Source organism: Scomber scombrus, chromosome 13 (genome assembly GCF_963691925.1).
Source record: "Scomber scombrus chromosome 13, fScoSco1.1, whole genome shotgun sequence".
Classification (NCBI taxonomy): domain Eukaryota; kingdom Metazoa; phylum Chordata; class Actinopteri; order Scombriformes; family Scombridae; genus Scomber; species Scomber scombrus.
Window position 1 is genome coordinate 30,700,619 of NC_084982.1, and position 23,104 is coordinate 30,723,722.

Here is a 23,104-nt window from a genome sequence, read left to right on the forward strand (position 1 = left end):
TTTCTGACAGAAGTTCTGCTTTGATTTTTGCAGCAAAGCAAGTCATCAGCTTCACACAGAAACTGGTGGACGTCAACGCCAAGGAGAAGGACACCATGGCTACCTTTGAGTGTGAAACCAACGAACCTTTCGTCAAAGTTAAATGGTTGAAGAACAATGTGGAGATCTTCACTGGAGACAAATACAGGATGCACTCTGACAGGAAGGTCCACTTCCTGTCTGTGCTGGTGATTGGGATGAAGGATGATGCAGATTACACCTGCCAGGTTATAGACGACGATCAGATCAGGACAACTTCCAAACTTAATGTTGAAGGTGGGTTGGACGCAGAGTTGAGGCATTCATTGTTCCCTCATAAAGCTGGAGGTTCCTGCCACATGGATTCTTTTATAAAGTCAGGAACAAAGTCTGACTGTAGACACAGATCATGTTTTAATCAACAAAGAGCATCGCACACTGCTGGTCTATACACATATATACAGAGCATCAGATTACACGTCACTTTTCAAGTTTTTATAACATAATAATCATTAAAGAAATACAACATTAAAACATCATTATTAGATGCAGGGAAACAAAGTGATGAAACTTGTTCTCAGTTTGCTAAAATATCAGTGATTATAATCTAAAACTGTATCTGTCAATCAATGTTTCCGTATTTATATATTAATGTTATTATTTATGTGTAATCAACAGGAGCCCCGCTGGCGATAGAGAAGCAGCTGGAGAGCACTGAGGTGCCGGAGACGTACTCTGCAGAGTTTGAGTGTGTGGTGTCTCGTGAGGACTCGGAGGGCAGCTGGTTCTTTGGAGAGAAGCTTCTCTCTGCAAGCAGTAAATACGTCATTTCCTCCCGACGTGGACGACACAACCTGTCTGTCAAAGACGTGAAGAAGGAAGACCAAGGAAAATATACCTTCAAAGTGGGCGAGCTCAAGACAAGCGCTTCATTGAAGATGAAATGTGAGTTATAGAAATCACTCAATTATTTGAAGTCGAGTCCTTTTATTTTAGGGACCCTCTGGACCATCTCTACCCCCCCCCCCCCCCCCCCCCAGGGTTAGGGTTAGCTCAGCAGGTAGAGCGGTGGTCATCCACCTATCAGTAGATTGAAGCGGTTCGATTCCCTCCGGTCCATCGATGTGTTCTTGAGCAAGATACTGAAGCCCAAACTGAGCCAACAGTGTGTGAATGGTTAGTTTCCTCCTGATGAGCAGGTTCCTGTGGTAGCTCCTGCCATCAGTGTGTGAATGAGTGAATGAGACGTAATGTAAAAGCTCTGTATAAGTACAGTTAGATGTTCGGCCCTTCATGAGCTTTTCTGTAGAACCATTTTTACAATAAAATTATTATTCTCAAGATACAGAATAAAATAAAGGCTCTAGCAGAAAGAGTTACCTTTTCCAGCCTGTAAGAGTCACTCATGGATGAGCGTCAGGATGTTTAAAGCTGGTTGTTTGATGTTTCAGTGCGTCCCGTGACGTTGATGCAGCCTCTGACGGACCTCACCGTGTGCGAGGGCGACATCGCTCAGATGGAGCTCAGGTTCTCCCAGGAGAACGTTGAAGGAACCTGGATGAAGAACGGCCAGCCCATCGCTGCCTCCAACCGTGTGCATATTGTTATCGACAAACAGATCCACAAACTCCTGATTGAAGACACCGTCAAGGATGACTTTGGGATGTACTCCTTCGTGGTTCCTGCTCAGGAGATCTCAACCACAGCCAAGCTGACCATCCAGGGTGAGACTCAGACACACGTTGCTTTTCTGTCCAACTTTCTGGAGCATTATGAACTAAACTGTGTTTTTGTGTTGTAGTTATCAGCATCCTGACCCCACTGAAGGACACAAGTACTGTTGAGGGCACCAAGACCGTCCTGGAGGCCAAGATCTCCGCTCAGGACGTCAGCTCGATTAAATGGTATCACAACGACAAACTGCTGGCCGCTAGCGACCGAGTCCAGATCGTGTCTAAAGGAGCGAAGCAGCGCCTCGTCTTCGTCAGGACCTGCGCCTCCGATGAGGGACACTACAAGCTGGTGGTTGGCCGGGCCGACACCAGCTGCAAACTGTCTGTTCAGTGTAAGGACTGATGGATACCAGTGTGTTAACTTCAGATAATTACTTGTTAGCAGGATTCTTACTACTGTAGTGTTTACGTGGTTATGCTTCATACAGACAGATCACATGCCAACAGTCTACATGGAGCCTGTAGTAGTAGTATAGTTGTAGTATCTAATAGTATAGAGTCTATATGTTTGTAATAATCAGATTACATACAGTGGTTTAATTATAGGCTCATTATTCAGTAATTTGTCTCATTCTGAAGGAAATCAACACATTTCCCTTTACGACTCTTTCATCTCCACAGCCGTTCAGATCGTGACTCCGATGAAGAACATCGAGTGCTCCGAGTCCGAGAACGTCACCTTCGCAGTCGAGGTTTCTCACGCCGGCATCGATGCTTTCTGGACCTTCAAAAAGCAGCCGCTCAAAGCCAGCGCCAAGTACAAGATGGAGTCCAAGAAGAAGCGCCACACCCTGACGGTGGTTCACACCATGAAGGACGAGGAGGGCGAGTACATGTTCGCCGCCGGGGAGAAGCAGTGCAGCGGGAAGCTCACCGTGTCAGGTACGACAGGCGCTATGATTCCTGATCTGAGTTCATACGTTGTAGATCTGGACCCAACATGAACCGGATCTGTCTCTTGTCACCAGGTGGCGCTATCAAGAAGCCTCTGCACGATATGATGGTGGCCGACTCCCAGACCACCGTGCTGGAGTGTGAGGTCGCCAACCCGGCCTCGGAGGGCAAGTGGCTGAAAGACGGAGAGCCCATCGACTTCAGCGAGAACGTGATCGGTGAGGTGAACGGTGCCGTCAGACGCCTCGTCATCGTCATCACCAAAGCAACCAACATCGGAGAGTACACGTACCAGGTGGCCAGCTCCAAGACCTCCGCCCACCTGAAGGTTGAAGGTAGGAACACATGATGTAACAGAAACATTCTTCATAACCAGCAAAAATCCTCCGTAAACAAGCAGCTGAAGGACAGATACGAGGATTTAAACAGTTCTGAACCTTCCAGCTGAGTGTTTCTCTCCTGCTAGCTTAGCCTAGCTTATTAGCTTATTAGCTTATAAGACACAGATACACATTCTGAGCCTCTCTGTACTGAACACATACAGATGGAACTGATGTCTATATATTGTCACCTGACTCTGGGTAAAATGGCTCATTATCAAATTTCCCAAAACATGAATCCTACAAATTTATTGAATGCATTTTTTTTAAAGGGTTTTTTTGCCTTTATTTAGAGAGAGAGGGGAATGAGCTTTAACCACTCGACTGCCAGAGCGCTCCTTATTGAATATATATTTATATATATTTATATATAGTCTGCTGGCTCACATCAGCACCTCCCACGGCTCCAGGTTGAGAGCAGCTGATGTTGGACTAATGATGTTTGTGTTCCCAGCTGTGAAGGTGAAGAAGACCCTGAAGAACCTGAATGTGGTGGAGACCCAGGACGCTGTGTTCAGCCTGGAGCTGACCCACAAGGATGTGAAGGGAGCACAGTGGGTCAAGAACGGCATCGAGATCCCGCCCAGCGATAAATGTGAGATCATCTCCGACGGCACCGTCCACACCCTGAAGATCAAGAACTGCACCACACACGATGAGTCGGTGTATTCCTTCCGGCTGGGGAAGCTGTCGGCTAACGCCCGGCTCAACGTTGAGAGTAAGCTAACGTCTAGAGAAGTTTTATTCCACGTTGATCGAATGAATCCGACTAATCCTCTAACGGTGAAACATTTTCTCACAGCGATCAAGATCCTGAAGAAGCCGAAGGACGTGACGTCACTGCTGGGAGCGACGGCCGTGTTCGAGCTGGAGATCTCTGAGGAAGACATCCCCATCAAATGGATGTTCAAGAAGACGGAGCTGAAGGAGAACGAGCACTACAAGATGGTCTCTGAGCACAAGACCCACAAACTGATGGTCCAGGATGTGGAAAGCAGCAAGGAGGGAGAGTACACCGCTGTGGTCGGGCACCTCCACTGCAGCGCCCGCCTCACCGTGGAGGGTAAGAGTCATGAGACACGTTAGAGGATTAAAGATGAGATTTAAACACTGTTGAGGGATAATAATCAGATTAGGGTGATGTCATCATGTCCCTGTAATCACTACGTAGGTTCTGCTAATAACTGCTTTGGTCTGTTATCAGGTAATTAAGATTATTACCTTCATGAGGCTATAAAGCAGATTATTACCTTCATGAGGCTATAAAGCAGATTATTACCTTCATGAGACTATAAAGCAGATTATTACCTTCATGAGATTATAAAGCAGATTATTACCTTCATGAGACTATAAAGCAGATTATTACCTTCATGAGACTATAAAGCAGATTATTACCTTCATGAGACTATAAAGCAGATTATTACCTTCATGAGACTATAAAGCAGATTATTACCTTCATGAGACTATAAAGCAGATTATTACCTTCATGAGACTATAAAGCAGATTATTACCTTCATGAGGCTATAAAGCAGATTATTACCTTCATGAGACTATAAAGCAGATTATTACCTTCATGAGACTATAAAGCAGATTATTACCTTCATGAGACCATAAAGCAGATTATTACCTTCATGAGATTATAAAGCAGATTATTACCTTCATGAGACTATAAAGCAGATTATTACCTTCATGAGACTATAAAGCAGATTATTACCTTCATGAGATTATAAAGCAGATTATTACCTTCATGAGACTATAAAGCAGATTATTACCTTCATGAGATTATAAAGCAGATTATTACCTTCATGAGACTATAAAGCAGATTATTACCTTCATGAGACTATAAAGCAGATTATTACCTTCATGAGATTATAAAGCAGATTATTACCTTCATGAGACTATAAAGCAGATTATTACCTTCATGAGATTATAAAGCAGATTATTACCTTCATGAGACTATAAAGCAGATTATTATCTTCATGTGGCTATAAAGCAGATTATTACCTTCATGAGACTATAAAGCAGATTATTACCTTCATGAGACTATAAAGCAGATTATTACCTTCATGAGATTATAAAGCAGATTATTACCTTCATGAGACTATAAAGCAGATTATTACCTTCATGAGACTATAAAGCAGATTATTACCTTCATGAGACTATAAAGCAGATTATTACCTTCATGAGACTATAAAGCAGATTATTACCTTCATGAGACTATAAAGCAGATTATTACCTTCATGAGACTATAAAGCAGATTATTACCTTCATGAGGCTATAAAGCAGATTATTACCTTCATGAGATTATAAAGCAGATTATTACCTTCATGAGACTATAAAGCAGATTATTACCTTCATGAGGCTATAAAGCAGATTATTACCTTCATGAGACTATAAAGCAGATTATTACCTTCATGAGACTATAAAGCAGATTATTACCTTCATGAGACTATAAAGCAGATTATTACCTTCATGAGACTATAAAGCAGATTATTACCTTCATGAGACTATAAAGCAGATTATTACCTTCATGAGATTATAAAGCAGATTATTACCTTCATGAGACTATAAAGCAGATTATTACCTTCATGAGACTATAAAGCAGATTATTACCTTCATGAGATTATAAAGCAGATTATTACCTTCATGAGACTATAAAGCAGATTATTATCTTCATGTGGCTATAAAGCAGATTATTACCTTCATGAGACTATAAAGCAGATTATTACCTTCATGAGACTATAAAGCAGATTATTACCTTCATGAGATTATAAAGCAGATTATTACCTTCATGAGACTATAAAGCAGATTATTACCTTCATGAGACTATAAAGCAGATTATTACCTTCATGAGATTATAAAGCAGATTATTACCTTCATGAGACTATAAAGCAGATTATTATCTTCATGTGGCTATAAAGCAGATTATTACCTTCATGAGACTATAAAGCAGATTATTACCTTCATGAGACTATAAAGCAGATTATTACCTTCATGAGATTATAAAGCAGATTATTACCTTCATGAGACTATAAAGCAGATTATTACCTTCATGAGACTATAAAGCAGATTATTACCTTCATGAGACTATAAAGCAGATTATTACCTTCATGAGATTATAAAGCAGATTATTACCTTCATGAGACTATAAAGCAGATTATTACCTTCATGAGATTATAAAGCAGATTATTACCTTCATGAGACTATAAAGCAGATTATTACCTTCATTAGACTATAAAGCAGATTATTACCTTCATGAGGCTATAAAGCAGATTATTACCTTCATGAGACTATAAAGCAGATTATTACCTTCATGAGACTATAAAGCAGATTATTACCTTCATGAGACTATAAAGCAGATTATTACCTTCATGAGACTATAAAGCAGATTATTACCTTCATGAGACTATAAAGCAGATTATTACCTTCATGAGATTATAAAGCAGATTATTGGGATTAAATCATTCCTCCTCTTATTTAACAGCTCTGCGGGTCAGTAAACCCATGAAGAGCACCGAGGTTCCTGAAACCCACTCGGCCTCGTTCGAGTGTGAAGTTTCTCACTTCAACGCACCGTCCAGCTGGCTGAAGAACGGCGTGGAGATCGAGATGAGCGAGAAGTTTAAGATCGTGGTTCAGGGGAAACTTCACCAGCTGAAGATCCTGAACACCGGCAGCAGCGACTCCGGAGAGTACAGCTTCGTCTGCGGGAACGACCGAGTCTCCGCCACGCTCACCGTTAACCGTGAGTTACTTTACTTTAGTTACTAAGTTTAAGATTTAAGGCTTCAGATCAGAAATGAGTAAAACGTGCCATTAATGTAAATATATCAGAGCATTTATGTAATCTCTTGATTTTAACACTTTTAAATAGATTGTTAATAGTTAAAGGACCAATTAAACCAAGCATCTTGATTTAGAGACTTATGTTTTCATAAAGTACATTCAGGTAATTATCCAACAGAACCAGGAAACAGGAAATGAATGAATCACTAAAACATTTGATCTTCTTGATGTTGTGTTTTAGCGATCCTCATCACAACGATGCTGCAGGACCTGGACGCTCAGGAGAAGGACTTAGTCACCTTCGAGGTGAACGTCAACTACGAAGGAATCACGTACAAATGGCTGAAGAACGGCGTCGAGATCCGCTCCACCGACCGGTGCCAGGCCCGCTGCAAACAGCTGACTCACACTCTGAGCATCAGGAACGTTCACTTTGGAGACAGCGCTGAGTACAGCTTCAGGGCCGGCTCTGCAGCCACGTCATCTAAGCTTCATGTTGAGGGTAACATTCATTCACTGATTCACCTCTTAATAAATAGAAGGGTAAAGAGAAGTAATGGACCCTCAGAGCCACCGTAGATAAATGTAGTTCTAAGTGAGTTTCTTCTTTGTGCTGCAGCCCGCGTGGTTGAGTTCACCAAACACCTGAGAGACCTGAACATCACGGAGAAGAAGAGAGCCACCTTTGAATGTGAAGTTTCTGAACCAAACATCCAGGTGATCTGGATGAAGGACGGTCAGGAGCTGGAGACGTCTGACAGGTAGCTCACGTTCAGCTGCTGCTTTATATAAACCTCAACATGCTGAAACATCTCTCAATCACTTTCTCTTTGTGTTCTCCTGCAGATATAAAATGACTTCAGATAACTTCACGCACCAGCTGGTTGTGCCGTCGGTCCGCCTGTCTGATGCCGGAGAATACGCAGCGGTGGCCGGGTCCAGCATGTCCAAGGGTCAGCTGGGGGTCGAGGGCCGGGACATCAGAATCACAGAACCTCTCAGCAGGGACATCACAGTGAGTCATTCAGGCTCTTTATAATGATGCTAGTTTAGTGAACTGTTCCTCTGAAGCTCGGAGAAGGACACACAGTTATTCTAACAGGTCCAATATTCAGACTCTAACTCCTCGTGGACATTTGAAGAAGAAGAAGAGAGGGTAATAAAGTCATAAAGTAATAAAGTCATAAAGTAATTAAGTAATAAAGTCATAAAGTAATAAAGTAATAAACCAACCAATGAACCCTTGCTGACCTGCTAACACATTAGACTGTCAACTCTTCTACCAGGTGTCTTTTCTGAGTTCACTAAACACCTTCATCATCATCATCATCATCATTATGGTTGTTGAAGCAGTTGTAATTTAAGTCTCTCAAAGGTTCTCATATTATCACCATTCAGGAACTTTAACCACCAAACTACTGAATTATAGCTCTAGAAAAAAATGTTTATTCAAATTTTAGTTTTAATTATTTATTAAAAGGAAGAAACACGAGGATCTGAAGTCTCACGTTCATCACTGATCTTCTGCTTTTTAGGTCATTGAGAAGCAAAGAGCGACGTTTGAGTTCGAGGTGGACGAGGACGACGTGGAGGGCCGCTGGATGAAGAACGGGTCAGAGATCCAGTTCTCAGTGGAGGAGCGGTTCAGCTACGTCAGCATCAGGAAGATGCACCGCCTCACCATCGCTGAGACTTACCGGAGCGACGCCGGAGAGTTCACCTTCCTAGCCGGCAGGAACCGCAGCTCCATGAACCTGCACGTCAGACGTAAGAGCCGAACTCCACATTCATGATGTTCTGTAAGAAGAGTTCACAGGAGTCGACGTTAAGAGCCAGAAGATGAGAGAAGTTTTTAAGATGTGTTGCAAACATCGGCTTTGTTTCTGTATTTCTGTATCATGACTCCAGCATGAAGGCTTGTTGCTGCTAAAGCCAGAAGTCATAATATCTGACCACTAAAATAACATTAACACAAAAATAGAGATTTTATAATTGTTAGTTTTGCTTGTTGAGGTTTCAGCTAAAGTCTGAATTCCTTTAATAACGATTCAACTGTGATAATATACAGTAGTAACGTTATGTACGTTATGTAAATGTTATAACCTGCCGATAATATCATATAATATTATAATGAATAACTTGTGGTAATAATCTTATAACTTATTACAGTGACAATGTAATAATTAACATTTTATCTAAATCCGGCTTATTGGTGGGATCAAACTAAACGTCTCACCTGTGAGTGACGAGATTAAATAAATCCTCTTTCATCTCTTTGTCTTCAGTCCCGGAGCCTCCGAAGATCGTGCGTCCGATGGAGTCTCAGACGGTGACGTCGGGGAAGTCGGTCCGCTTCACGGTGAAGGTGAGCGGCGTCCCTCTGCCTCAGGTCTCCTGGTACAAAGACTCTCAGGCTCTGGCCTCCGGATACAAGTGCAAGTTCCTCCACGATGAGGACGAGCACACGCTGCTGCTGCTGGAGGTTTTCCCCGAGGACGCCGCCGCCTACAGCTGCAAGGCACACAGCGACTTCGGAGAGGTGTCGAGCTCCGCCTCGCTCACTGTGGAAGGTACGTTAGCTTATATCTGAAGGCAGGTACGTTAGCTTATATCTGAAGGCAGGTACGTTAGCTTATATCTGAAGGAAGGTACGTTAGCTTATATCTGAAGGAAGGTACGTTAGCTTATATCTGAAGGCAGGTACGTTAGCTTATATCTGAAGGAAGGAACGTTAGCTTATATCTGAAGGCAGGTACGTTAGCTTATATCTGAAGGAAGGTACGTTAGCTTATATCTGAAGGCAGGTACGTTAGCTTATATCTGAAGGAAGGTACGTTAGCTTATATCTGAAGGAAGGAACGTTAGCTTTATATCTGAAGGAAGGAACGTTAGCTTATATCTGAAGGCAGGTACGTTAGCTTATATCTGACGGAAGGAACGTTAGCTTATATCTGAAGGCAGGTACGTTAGCTTATATCTGAAGGCAGGTACGTTAGCTTATATCTGAAGGAAGGTACGTTAGCGTTATATCTGAAGGCAGGTACGTTAGCTTTATATCTGAAGGAAGGAACGTTAGCTTATATCTGAAGGCAGGTACGTTAGCTTATATCTGAAGGAAGGTACGTTAGCGTTATATCTGAAGGCAGGTACGTTAGCTTATATCTGAAGGCAGGAACGTTAGCTTTCTATCTGAAGGCAGGTACGTTAGCTTATATCTGAAGGCAGGTATGTTAGCAAAGCAGCAAGTCGTTGTGTTTAAGTCGTTGTAAATGTTTCATATTTAAACTTCTTCCAGTTCCTGAAGTGACTGAAGCAGTTCGTGTTTCTGCTCCGCTCATCATCACACCGCTGCAGGACGTCCTGGTTAAAGAGGGATTCCCCGCGCTGCTGCAGTGCAACGTCTCCGGGGAAGGTACCACTGCTTAGTTATTCTACTTTATATATATATTAGTTTATTTATCAGAGACAGAGCATTTTAATAAATGTCTCTGTAAATAAGCTGCTGTTCATGTGTTGCCAGGTTTGACTCCTGTATTCAACCATCAGTCACATGTTCAGGTATTATTTGCATGATCAGATACTAAGTGAGCTCTCTGTCTCCAGACCTGCAGGTGTCCTGGTTCTCTAAGGACAGAGAAGTCCGGCAGTCAGACAACGTGAGGATGTCTCACTACGGAGGAACCTGCCAGCTGGAGATCTCCAAAGTTCTCCCCGAACACGAAGGAGAGTTTTCATGTCTTGCCACAAACTCGGCAGGAATGGTGACATGTGCTGCGACTCTGAATCTGGATGGTGAGTCACTCAGACGCAGATGTGTGGATCAGATCAGATCAGATCAGATCAGATCAGATCTCTGCATGTTTTCCTCTCCAGAGAGAATCTGACTCTCTGCTTAAAGTCCGTGACATGCTGACTCAGCTCAGATCAGCACCCTGTTCTCACTGTGAGCTGATGCTGATATAATCTTTATATATATATAATATATATATATTATATATAATAATGCCTTTGGTTCCTTGCTGCAGGAACGTTGTCTCTGTGTGTTTAGAGTTCAGAGTTAGTTAGTTAGTTTGTTAATGTCACACAGAGCCAACGACGCTTCCTGCTTCATACTCACTCAGATATAAAATGTTTAAAATAAAGCATCTATTGGCACAAAGAGCAACATGTATTGAGCCAATAGAAGCTGCATGGTTTCATCACAGGAAGCTTTTAGAAGGTGAGATCTTGTTGTTTGTCGTGTTTCAGTTTATTTGGGTCCAACGAAGAGGAGAGAAAATGCTCATTTTTTATTCTCACTATTTTAACTATTTTAACTAAAAACAGTTGAGCCTAAATGTTAAAGCTTTATTTTCTAGTAATTTAATCATTTTAATCAAATAAATTAAAGTGAAAAAGGTGACAGTTGTTCAACAGTTAGAAAACTAATCTTAATTTATTATGGCTCTTTAAAGCTATATTTAAATCTCCTGCTAATGAACATTTAATAGCTCTCTCCTCCACATTGGGAGCAAATCACTGAAATGAATGTTTGAGCCTTTTTTTAAAAATGTATAGTTTAATTAATAGTGTATAGTTTCATAACAACAAGCTTCTTCACCTTTTATAAACTAATGTTTAATAAGTTCCAGTTAAAGCATCTGTTGATGTTTCTGTGATATCTGCTGTAGTTAAAGCAGCTCATGACTCTGGACCTCGCTGTAAAGCAGAAGATCATCTCACAGCTGCTTGTGATGCATGATGTCGACTCTTCCTACGAGTAGCTCTAAACATCTTTACTCTGAGACATGAATCTTTATTTTAAAGGAATGCAGCATGGTTCAAACATCTGGCTTTCCAGGTTCCTCAGACTCAAGCACGGACAGAATTTATAGATGTTTTTATTTTTGGCTCCAGTCAAGCTTGCATGATTGACGGCGGGAACCACTGTCCACTCCTCACTGACTGATCCTCAACGCTCCACTGCAACTGCAGCTGTGACACAAGTAACCTGAAGAAGTCACCAGAATGATGTGTTGACCTAATGCTTCTACTCTTTCTTATTGCCCAGATGAAAAAGCCTTAGCTAATGAGTGGAGCTCTGAGACTAAACTCAGTCAGAGTTTGGAGGCTGAGAGTCTCCGCTCTGTGTCAGTGGGACAGACAGAGCACAGTGTTGAGTTTACTGAGGCTGTCTCTGAGAGCTCCTCCGTGTGTTGGAGGACGGTTGAGATTCAGAGTGTGAGCTCGGTGGAGATGAGCTCTGAGATCAAACTCTCATCCAGCCCCAAACTGCTGATGGAAATGAGCGACGTCCGCGTGAACAGCGGCGAGATGGCTGAGTTCAGCTGCTCGTTTGATGGGCAGCCCTTCACGGCTGTGCTGTGGGATCATAATGGCCTCAGCTTGGTGGACACAGAGCGAGTGAGGAGCTCTCAGAGCGGGGGTTTGTTGTCCCTGGTCATCCAGGCGGTTGGCGTGGCGGACCAGGGCTTGTATTGCTGCACCGCCACCAACCAACATGGCCAGAACAGCTCCTCTGCCCGGCTCACTGTTGAAGGTGGTTTATTTTTCTTTTTTATCATCTGGTCCATCCCACCTCCCCACCTGCTCCTCCTGCCTTATTCCCTCTTCTCATTATTTAATATCCTCTTAGACTGTAACCTTTAGAATGTAATAGAATAACACAACTCTTGCTTCCTAGTCTAGTCCCTCCTCTTCCTGCTTCGCCCCGCTAACCTCATCCATCCATCATACTAAACCCTTTAGTGCCTTATACACTCTGACCCCTAATGACTCTCCCTAACTTTATTCTCACCTAGCTAAAGAAGCAAATCTCAAAGCAGAAACCCCCATCCCTACCGATTCTGTACGTAAAGTGTCTCAGGCCGACAGGGAGGCCGCGAGAGATCCGCCCGAACAAGCCAAGCAAGAGGCGGCGGAGAAGCCGGATCACTCGCCTCCATCTTCCAAGAGACCTCAGAGCCTCATCAGCCAGCTGTATTTCCCTGACGTCATACCTCACGATAAGCAAAGCCACAACCTCTCCAGCGGCTCTGACTTCCTGATTAAACTTCCTCCTGAGCTGCTGGTCAGAAACAAAGCCGGCGGCTCGCTGTATTGCGTTATGAACGGAGATCTCACTCCGTTTGTCATTTGGCTTTACAACCGGTTGAATGTTGAGGATTCGGTGTCTTACTCTCTGAAACATGACGGCCCCCTGTGCTGTATGAATGTTAACAATGTGGGAACCAGACAAAGGGACTCTTACTCTTGCAAACATGTGACCTCAGCTGAGGAAGCTGAGTGCAGCACAGTGATGAAAGGTTGGCATCTGCATGCTTTTGGTCCATGTTCCTCGCTCTGGGTTTGATTGGCCCACCACTCATCACACTGCTTCCCACCTACACAGCAAAGATGTCTTCACACAGCGACACCACTTCTTCATCACGGTTTAACCACTATGTTTAGGAGAGGTCTCTGACCTTTATTCCTGCTTTATTGACTAAAACATCAGAGATAGAGAGGGACACTCATGTCACTGAGCACTTTCCAGAAGCCAGAGGTGCTGCACACTAAAAGACCAAAAGGAAGCATGCACGAATGTCAGTTAAAATAAAAACCAAGAGGTTGATATGGTTGCACGACTTGTCACTGATTCTAACAGTCTTGCACCATATGAGACTTTATGTCCCTTTTTAAAAAGTGGTTTTAACTCGTCAACATTTGTGTCTTTACAGTTTCTGCAGTGGAGAAGGAACAGCTGCAGCAGGAAGTCAAAGGTAAATACTGACTTTTAATATACAATCAATATATAAATATATTGGTCTTTATCTTTTGGACATCACAAAATGGTCTTAATAAAAGATCAAATTGTTTTATTTTGACTGGCTTCAGACTGTTTGAGTAAGAACTTTTTTAAAGGGGGATTTTTGTTCTGTTTAAAATGTTTTTTGGTGTTTTTGGATTTAAATTGTGTTTCTTTACAGTACTGAAAACCATTTTAATCATATTTTAATAGTTTGACAAAAGTCCACTGAGAAGCTTTTTTCAGAGCACAGAATCTTAACCATGCAGTCATACGATGGCGTGGTAACCCCGGTGTTATTTTGGTCTTTGGTGTCAAATGTGATTTTTAAATGTGTAAAAGTGTTTTACCATCTTTATACATCTGCAGCAAAGAGGCTAAAACACCCATGCAGTCACATTTAACTCAACTGTAGATGCATAAATTCTGTTTTTGATGCAGCTGTTTGTATTTCTCACTTTACTTTAAACTCTCCTTATTCCACTCAGTCTTCTCTAGCTCTGCCGTCACAGTGGAAGAAGAAATCCAGGAGTCTTACTACACCAGCCTAAAATTATCAGATAAAACCAGAACACTTGAACTCAAACCAGAGTCCAAACGCTACTCCAGCTCTTTGGAGAAGAAAAAAGAAAAGCCAGTTTTCCTCAGTGAACTTTCTCCAGCAGCTGTGACTGTTGGAGAAACCGCAATGTTTACGGTCAAAGTGTCCGGTTTCCCAAAGCCGACCGTCCAGTGGTTCCGTAACGGCCAGAATATAACCAGCTCATCTGTGTATGAATTCATTCAGGAGCAGGATGAGTACAGCTTGGTCATCAACAGAGTTGACAGAGAGTTTGAAGGACAGTACAGCTGCACTGTCAGCAACAGGTTCGGCCAGTCGACTTGCACTTCTTATCTGCATATTGAGGTGAAGGAACCAGAAAGAGAGGACAAAGCAGACAGGAAGACGTTTGTGCCAACTGGTAAACCTCCAGAGTTCACAAAAACTATAGAGTCTGTTCAGCTGTCTGAGGGAGGTCAGGCTTTCTTCAGGTACATTGTGACCGGAGATCCTCTCCCTGAGATTCAGTGGCTCAAAGGCAGCTTCCACATGCAGCCAACCGGGTTCTGTATCGTTGTGAACAACCCAGATGGATCGGGCTTTATTCATATTAAGAGTGTAAAACAGGGGGACAGTGGTGTCTACACCTGTAAGGCCTCCAACCAATTTGGGGAAGCCACTTGTACCGCTGAGCTGCTGGTGTTCAGAGAGGAAGTTCAGGAAGAATTAGTTAAGAAAACCACCGGTTTGAAAATATCCATGACCGAACAAACAACCAAATCCAGATTATACCAGGAAAGAAGTCGGTCTGATCATTTGATTTATACAATCGGTACTGAAGAAAGGCAGATTATTCCCAGTGAGGAGGTAGGAACCCTCAGAGAGCTCGATGTCTCCGCTGCCTCCATTCAGCGAGAGCAGGTAACCCACCAGGCAGCAGTGCTGCAGTCTCATGAGATACAGGAGAGGGTTTCTTTGGGTCCTAGCCAACCGCAGCAGGTCTCAGCCGTTCCTATGAAACAGCTTCACATGACGACTTTCTTATCTTCAGTCCAGGAGAGACAAAAGATCACTGAGCAGCATTCTGAACGCATCGTCAGCCCAGAAGTAGTCGAACTCGAGTTAGCCAAAGAGCAGGCAGCGAAGCTCATGTCGGCCACATCTGAAGAGGTTGTGCCACTCTCCACAGTACGAGCTGAGGCCTTAATGGACCAGACTCCAGAACATTTGAAGACCTTCACTGAACCCAGGCAGCTTGTTAGCGGTCACCTAGTAGAGTCTGCTCTACCCATCCTTGATGAAACTTCAGTTATCACCCACAGACCAGAGGAAGAGAAGAGTTTCAGAGTCACAGAGGGGGTTAAAATCTTATACTCAGCTCAGTCTACGGGGCAACTGCCGATCACAGAAAGACATTCAGAGCCTCTGCCAACTTTAGCAGCAGCTACCAAACCCCTGACAGAGAAAGAGCAACCGAAGCCTATTGTAGCACCAGTGAGTGAAAGGAGAGTGGTTTTATCCAAAGAGCAGACTTTTGAAACACAAAGACCAGCACAGGAGAGTATCACTCCGTACAAAGACATGCACTATAAGTTAGCTGTAACCGCCGAAGAGAAGTACGAGCTCCGGGGTGAACAGGCTGGACAGGTGGCAGGTATAGCATCTTCCATGAGTCTGCAGCCTCAGCGAGAGGGAGAAACACTCCTGAATCTGCAGGTTATCAGCAATCAGGACGTTTTACAGTCTGAGTGTAGGTTCAGCAGTGAGAAGCCCCCATCAGAGCAGGCAGATTCAAGGAAGAGTCCTGCTTTGTTGCATTCAGTGACTCAGGAAGATCAAAGGACTGTGGTTTGTGAGGGAACGTCAGAGTTCTCAGCTAAAATTAATGCAGAGTCTGTTCAACCAAAGAAAGAACGACCACCAGCAAAGTACCTCCAGTCAATTCACTCTGTCTCAGTGTTACCAAAGGAAGGCATACTCTCAATCACTAAACCTGACCAGCAGGTGATAACGCAGAAGCAGGAAAAGTTTAGGAGGCATGCAGCCACCTCAGAGGAGAGAAGGGAGATCATAGCTGACTCCTACAAAGATGTGGATGCGTCGGTGACCGGGGTTCAGTCACAGCTTCGAACTGAACCCAGGCCTTTGAGCATCCTCACAACCTCCACACAGCCTTTGCAGCTGCCAAAGGAGATGCCTTTCATCACAGACGCCAAGCAGCAGCGAGCCCTTGTCCAGAAAGAGGATTACTGGAATATCATGCATTCAGTGAATGTCACAGACTCTCAGACTCTGGAGGAGGGTCACACCACCAGCCTCAAAACTGATGAAAAATTAAAGCCAGAGATGAAAATTGAGCCAAAGATACCAAAAAGGCCTATTTACATAGAAGAGAAGGCAGTTGCTACTGAAGGCTGTACTGTCTTAGAAGCTGCTGAGCAGGACTTTGCAGTCCAAATCCAGGAGGGCCAGTCAGTTAGACAGTCAGTGCTGCTAGAAGAGAAACAGGTCATTATTGGAGAGCAGTCCAGTGAGATACATACATCTGAGAGCTCAACTGTTACCTTCATGACCCAGCCAAAAGGAGTTATGTTTGTCCACGAGTCTCTGGAGTCACAGACTCTACCCAAGGAACTCAACTTTGTCATTCAGATCCCCAAACCATCGAGTCTGAATATACGGCATCAACTCAGAGATGCTCTTCAATCTGCTGTGGCAAGTGAGCAGCCGGTGTTACTGGCTGATGTTGTAGGAAGGTTCGATGTGGTGGAGGTACAGGAAGTGAAGGTTCAGAGAGAACCCAAACATGTCACACATACTTACCTGATCACAACACCTGGTGCCCCCATGGAGATCACACTGTCTTTTGAGGGTAAATACCCCCAGACGGCTGACCTCAGGTCAGAGCTCCAGGTAGCTCTGCATGCTATGGTATCCCAGGAGCAGCAAAGTCTTACATCAGAGCTACCAGGCACCATGCAGATAGACAAGCCTCAGAAAGCTCTGATCAGCTCTGCGCTTTCCAAAGAGGTGTTGTCATCCGTGGTGGACACAGTAACGGTAGCAGAGAGTGCAGTCAGGGTTCCTGCTAGTGTCTATCAATCTGCTGATATCAAGATGGAGGCTAGTGCTTCCTTCCAAAGTGCAACAGTTCAAACTCGGTCAGAGATTCATGAGTCTAAGCAGATCAGCAGGAAGACAGTGAGGTCAGAGAGGAACGCTGCTGCTCCTGAAGTGACCGCCACAGTGCCTGAGGGCAAGGTTCCTGTTGAGCAACATGTGGACATTTCTGTCCACAGAGAAACCAGAGAGGAGTATCTTTCAGAGGCAGTTATGATCAGTGAGTCCTCAGACAGTTTGGTAGATTATCCTGTTGTTGTTGATGCTTTGGAAGATCTTTGTACAGAGGCAAATAGCAAGGCTGTATTTACTACCACCATAAAGTATGCAACAAAAGTCAACTGGTTTTTCAAAGGACAACTGGTGAAATCTGGCAAAGAGTTCAAGTGTTCTAAAGATAATGAGACATACACACTAATTATCGACAAAGTTGTCAAGGAGAAACATCAAGGAGAGTATGTCTGTGAGGCTGAGAATGAGGCTGGCAAGACTACAGCGTCTACAAGACTCAAAGTGGTCTCAAGAGGTTTGATGATGGACAATTCTTTGAAATCATCATCAACTAACCTCACGCATTTGTGAATTTCAAGTCCTGTTGTCTGCAAACCTCAAACACACTTTATATGAACTGTGACATTTTGAGTTCAATGGCCATTAAATCATTTATAAAGACAACTGATAACAAGGGTTAAAGTTTGGAGGTTTGAGGTTTTCAGCAGACATCAGTGACATCTTCACTTTTCCTTCAAGCTCATCCATTCCTCCACAAACGCATCACCCCCAAATCCATTCCTCCTTCCTTCCGAGGAATCACCTTTGACTTCACATCTTTAAACATTCATCAGTCTTTATTCTTGGTCCATTCTTCTTTTGCATGCTTTCTCTCCTTATTGCAGTCTAATACCATCTTCGTCCTCCACAGTCAGGATAACTTTGTGTTTGTCACTTTCCATCACAGGTTAACTAGATCACCACCTCCAGTAGAAACATTCCTTTCTATCTTCCATTTGACACATGGTTGTGTATTTACTTTGTTTGTTATCTTTCTTTTCTTACAGTGAAACCTGTGTTCAGGCACAAAATTGTCCCTGTGGAGATCAATGTTGGAAGCCCTGCAGTGTTTGAATGTGAAACTGAAGACGCCCCAAATGTGGTCTTCAAGTGGTTCAAAGATGGGCAATCCATCAAAGATGGTGATAAATGCAGGATTATGAGTCGTGTCAGCACTTCCTCTCTGGAGCTGCTGAGCCCAAACAAAGATGACAGTGGGGAATACTCTTGCAAGGCATCCAATCAGCATGGCAGTGATGAGTGCTCCGCCTCTCTCAGAGTGACAGGTAAGAGCATTGCATGTTTCCTTCTTCTTTGCTGGTTGATCGTGGAGCTGTTATTGGTGTTGAATGTAGACTTTAACCTGGAACTGTACTTGATGTTCTTTTCCTTTTTCCAAAGTGTCATCTTTTGTTGTCCTCTGCTGGTCTTCATAGACAGCAGTGTTTTTGTTTTGTTGACTTAATTCTCAATAGTTTTTAAGCTTTCTGGGCCTGCGGGTTTGTTTTTTGTCTTATTGGCAGGTTTTAAAAAGTATCAAGGTATGAAATTTTACCACTAATGAGTTTCTTTTTTTCTTAATTCTTATAGAACAATTCCCTCCTGACTTTATAACTAAGCCTGACCCTCAAACTGTATATGTTGGAAAGAGGGCAGTGATACAGTGTGTAATAACAGGATCTGCTCCTCTGAATGTTGCCTGGCTCAAAGACAGCCAAGCCATAACCAAAGAGCAGACACACTACCAGACGTTGTGTGAAAAGAATAAACACACTCTTGAGATAACCAAACTTGAGCCAGCTGACCGTGGCCTTTACGTCTGCAAGTTGTCCAACAATGTTGGGACAGCTGAGTGCAGCATGGAGCTGAATGTTATTGAAAAGCCCAACTTCGTAAAGCCCCTGGGTCAGGTTGCTGCTGTGGTTGGGGCTCCTCTACACCTGGAGTGTCAGGTGGACGAGGACACTGGAGTTACTGTCACCTGGACCAGAGATGGTCGAAAGGTCCACCAGTCTCCGGACTGTAAACTGTCTTTTGAGGATAAGACGGTTACTCTTGATATCCTAAAGACCACCCAGAAAGATTGGGGCAATTATATATGTACGGTGACAAATGAAGCTGGGAGTGCAACTTGTTCCACCTCGGTGAAGGTCCAAGGTAAGACTTGTCTAGTTAATATTCATGCATACTGCAGCATTTGACACTGTTGCAAATCTGCAGTACTGAACATTAACATCATTTCACTGAATGGTGTCCAGTGTTGATACTATGTGTGCTGCTTTAATTGTCCTTTCTTAAGTCTTAAACCTCTTCTTCTATAATGCTGCGTTGTTGTTTTTAATGACTTCATATTGGACCTTTGTAACTGCACGACCCCCCAGAGCCACCAGTCTTTGTTAAGAGGCTGGAAGCCACCACAGTTTGGAAGCAAGGCAGTACCACACGCCTGCAATGCACCATCAAAGGATCTCCTGAACTTCACACTACCTGGTTCTTTAATAACAAGCAGCTGTCTGCTGGTGGCAGATATGACATCAGTCTGAAGGATGGTCTTGCCACTCTTGAGATACAGGATGTCACATTGAGTGACAGTGGAAACTACACCTGTGAGGTTCTCAATGAGTCTGGGTGTGAAAGCTGCAGCTCTAATGTTTCAGTAAAAGGTGCGCAGAGTTACAGGATCAGATTTAGACATTTATAGTCAGAATAAGAACTTATCTAACTGAAGTGTATGTTCCCTCTTAGAACCACCATCTTTCAGAAAGGAGTTGCCCTCTGTAGAGGCAGTTAGAGGATCTGTAACTGTGTTGGAATATGAGATCACAGGGTCTGCACCATTCAAGGTAGCCTGGAAAAAGAATAAGAAACCCCTGCCCACAGATAAGAAATACCGAGTTGTGTCACAGGGATCCCTGGCCTCTCTGGAGATCAGGTCTTTTGAGAGCGGTGACGCTGGTGAATACGAATGTGTCGTATCAAATGAGGTCGGGTCAGTAACCTCAAAGTCTGTAGCTAAACAAAAAGGTTAGTGGTGTGTAAACATGACATTAACATGATAAAATGGTGTTGTTATGACTACTGTTATCTTCACTTATTATCACTGCTGTTCTTATAGAAGCACCTATGTTCTCAAAGAGGATTGAGAGTGCCACTGCAGTGTTGGGAAGCACAGTGAAAGTACAGGGAGTGATAAAAGGCTCAGCTCCCATCACTGTCAAATGGATGAAGGACTCTCAGTTGCTGAGAGATGATGATCCAAATGTCAAAATGACATTTGAGAACAACATCGCCAGCATTTCCTTCTCATCTGTTGAGACAAAGCATAGTGGCAAGTATACTTGTCTGGCAGAAAATGAGGCAGGACAACAGAAATGTGAAGCTGTCATGACAATTCAAGGTTAGAGGACATTCCTGTTTCTGTAAAATGTTCTTAATGATCAGATGTAGATGTGTTTAACGTCTGAACATCCTGTTGTACTTTAGAACCTGCTAGGATCTTAGAGAAAGCTGCGTCCATCAGTATAACAGCAGGGGACTCTGCCACGCTGGAGTGCATACTCTCTGGAACCCCAGAACTCAAAGTGAAATGGTTTAAAGACGACAAGGAGATGATCAGTGGCCGCAAATATAAAATGACAGTGAAGGAAAACACTGCCACCCTAAAGATTCTGGCAGCAGATAAAGGAGACACTTCAGAGTACAAGATGGAGGTGTCCAATAAAGTTGGAAAAGACCAGTGCACCTGCTCAGTCACTGTTATCGGTTAGTTGGACCCCAAAATGCAGCATTTATAATGACTTACACATTTGGGCCGTGATGATGGTTATATGATGTATTTCCTCACACAGACCGAGCAGTTCCACCAACCTTCAGCAGACCTCTAAAGAAAGTGGATGCAAATATTGGTAGTAACGTTACCTTGGAGTGCAGAGTTGCTGGATCTCAGCCGATGGTTGTTTCTTGGTACAAAGCTGATAAAGAACTCCACAGTGATGGCAAATATAAGCTTGATTTCAGTGAGAGCAAAGCCTCTGTGATGATAACCAGCCTGGAGCAGAGTGATGGTGGAGTTTATACGTGCCGGGCTTCTAATGATGCCGGGCATAAAGAGACCAGTGGTACTTTATCCATTAAAGGTAGAGGAGCTCAACTTCTTTTCCGGATTAAACAGGAAATGACTAATGATCAGATGTTATTGACAGGCTTTGTACATATTTACTCTTTTTCTTCCCAAATAACTCCAGAGCCTCCAGTCTTCACAGTGACACCTGAATCACATGACACTTCACCAGGATCAAATGTTGTCTTAAAATCAGCCTTTTCAGGATCGGCTCCTCTGGTTGTTAAATGGTTCAATGAGGAGAAAGAGCTTTTCACTGGTGGAAGATGTTTCATAAAGAAAGATGCCTCTTCAAGCTCCTTGGAGCTTCACTCTGTGAAACCCAGTGACTCGGCTAAATACACATGCCAAGTATCCAATGATGCTGGGAAGGTGGATTGCACTGCCGACCTCTTTGTGAAAGGTGCTGTTTCATTCTCTCTTTTAACAAGTAAAGAAAAAACTGCTCTGTTTTTTCTTTATTGAAACTCTTGTCTTTACTGTGATTGTTACTGTTAATTTACAGAATCTCCAACATTTACAATGAAGCTCGAGCCTTCACAGCTGCTGAAAACCGGACAGCCTCTGAAGCTGTCCTGCAAAGTGCACGGCACCCCCGTTATTAGCATCACATGGTTTAAAAATGGGGAAGAAATAAGTTCAGACCACAGACACACGATGTGTTTCGACAGCTCGATAGCGACTCTGGAGGTGGAGGATTGTTCTGTAGAGGATAGTGGAGATTACATCTGTGTGGCGTCCAGCGAGGCCGGCACAGACAAGTGTAGCAGCTCAGTTATGGTGAAAGGTTCGTTCAGTCCTGAGACTTCATGACATCTCTAACAATCTTAAGACTGTTGGCACAAAGTCTGGTCCACATGGTTCCAAGCTTTAAGTTGCAGTGCAAGTTGTTGAAAGCTGTAAGACGTCTCATCTTAACACATATAGAGACTCAAAACTACCACAAACTGCTGCTTTAGGTGTTGTGTTTGGTATCAGAAGAAACAGACATACGAGTTGTATTTCTGCTCAACAGTCTCATGCTGGATTCTATAATTTAGTCGTGTTGTAAGTTTGTATGAAGTTGATAAAAGTAAACCATTGATACATGTGTATGTTACTGCTCTACAGTTTGCTTCAGACATTAAAAACAACCAATCAGAATAAAGTATCTGTAAAGAGTAACCTCTGAACTTCTTTATGGACTATGTGGACCAGACTGGCCTCATGAGACTAGCAATTATCATTTATATTGCTTTTAAATATAACACCTATTATCTCTTTCTTATAGCGCCTCCAATATTTCTGAGGTCTTTTGAATCAGCTGAGATTGTAAAAGGATCCAACATTATCTTAGAGGGAGTCGTTTCAGGCTCTGCTCCATTTGAAATAACTTGCTTCCTCAATGAAAAGCAGATCAGAAACGACACAAGGCGTTTGATCAGTGTGGAGAACGACACGGTCACTCTGCAGATCTCAAACTTTGAGAGTGGAGATGATGGGATGTACCAGGTCACTGTTGCAAATGATGTTGGAGAGACATCTTGTTCTTGCCAGATTTCACTGAAAGGTTGGTCAAGCACTGTGATGTATTATCATCTAAGGTCATCTCTCGGTATGCTAGGTTAAATGAAAATATTAGCAAATTATTAGCAATTACATTTTGGCAGTTAGTCAACATGACATTTACTCTGA

The 23,104-nt window shown here is 43.2% G+C and overlaps 1 protein-coding gene across 1 annotated transcript in view; it reads left to right on the forward strand.

The window, feature by feature from the left end:
- Window positions 1–23,104, forward strand: part of ttn.1 (titin, tandem duplicate 1) — a 168,348-nt gene that overhangs the window by 13,935 nt on the left and 131,309 nt on the right. Inside the window, 30 exon segments of the mRNA XM_062431364.1 lie at window positions 34–315; window positions 697–963; window positions 1,470–1,742; window positions 1,820–2,083; window positions 2,373–2,633; window positions 2,720–2,980; window positions 3,480–3,743; window positions 3,828–4,088; window positions 6,510–6,770; window positions 7,053–7,313; window positions 7,431–7,572; window positions 7,658–7,826; window positions 8,347–8,578; window positions 9,097–9,381; window positions 10,107–10,223; window positions 10,415–10,603; window positions 11,877–12,350; window positions 12,613–13,116; window positions 13,531–13,572; window positions 14,087–17,785; window positions 18,318–18,596; window positions 18,901–19,467; window positions 19,692–19,973; window positions 20,056–20,334; window positions 20,426–20,707; window positions 20,794–21,072; window positions 21,159–21,446; window positions 21,555–21,833; window positions 21,936–22,217; window positions 22,701–22,979. Of these exon segments, the coding sequence (XP_062287348.1) occupies window positions 34–315; window positions 697–963; window positions 1,470–1,742; window positions 1,820–2,083; window positions 2,373–2,633; window positions 2,720–2,980; window positions 3,480–3,743; window positions 3,828–4,088; window positions 6,510–6,770; window positions 7,053–7,313; window positions 7,431–7,572; window positions 7,658–7,826; window positions 8,347–8,578; window positions 9,097–9,381; window positions 10,107–10,223; window positions 10,415–10,603; window positions 11,877–12,350; window positions 12,613–13,116; window positions 13,531–13,572; window positions 14,087–17,785; window positions 18,318–18,596; window positions 18,901–19,467; window positions 19,692–19,973; window positions 20,056–20,334; window positions 20,426–20,707; window positions 20,794–21,072; window positions 21,159–21,446; window positions 21,555–21,833; window positions 21,936–22,217; window positions 22,701–22,979 (11,604 nt within the window).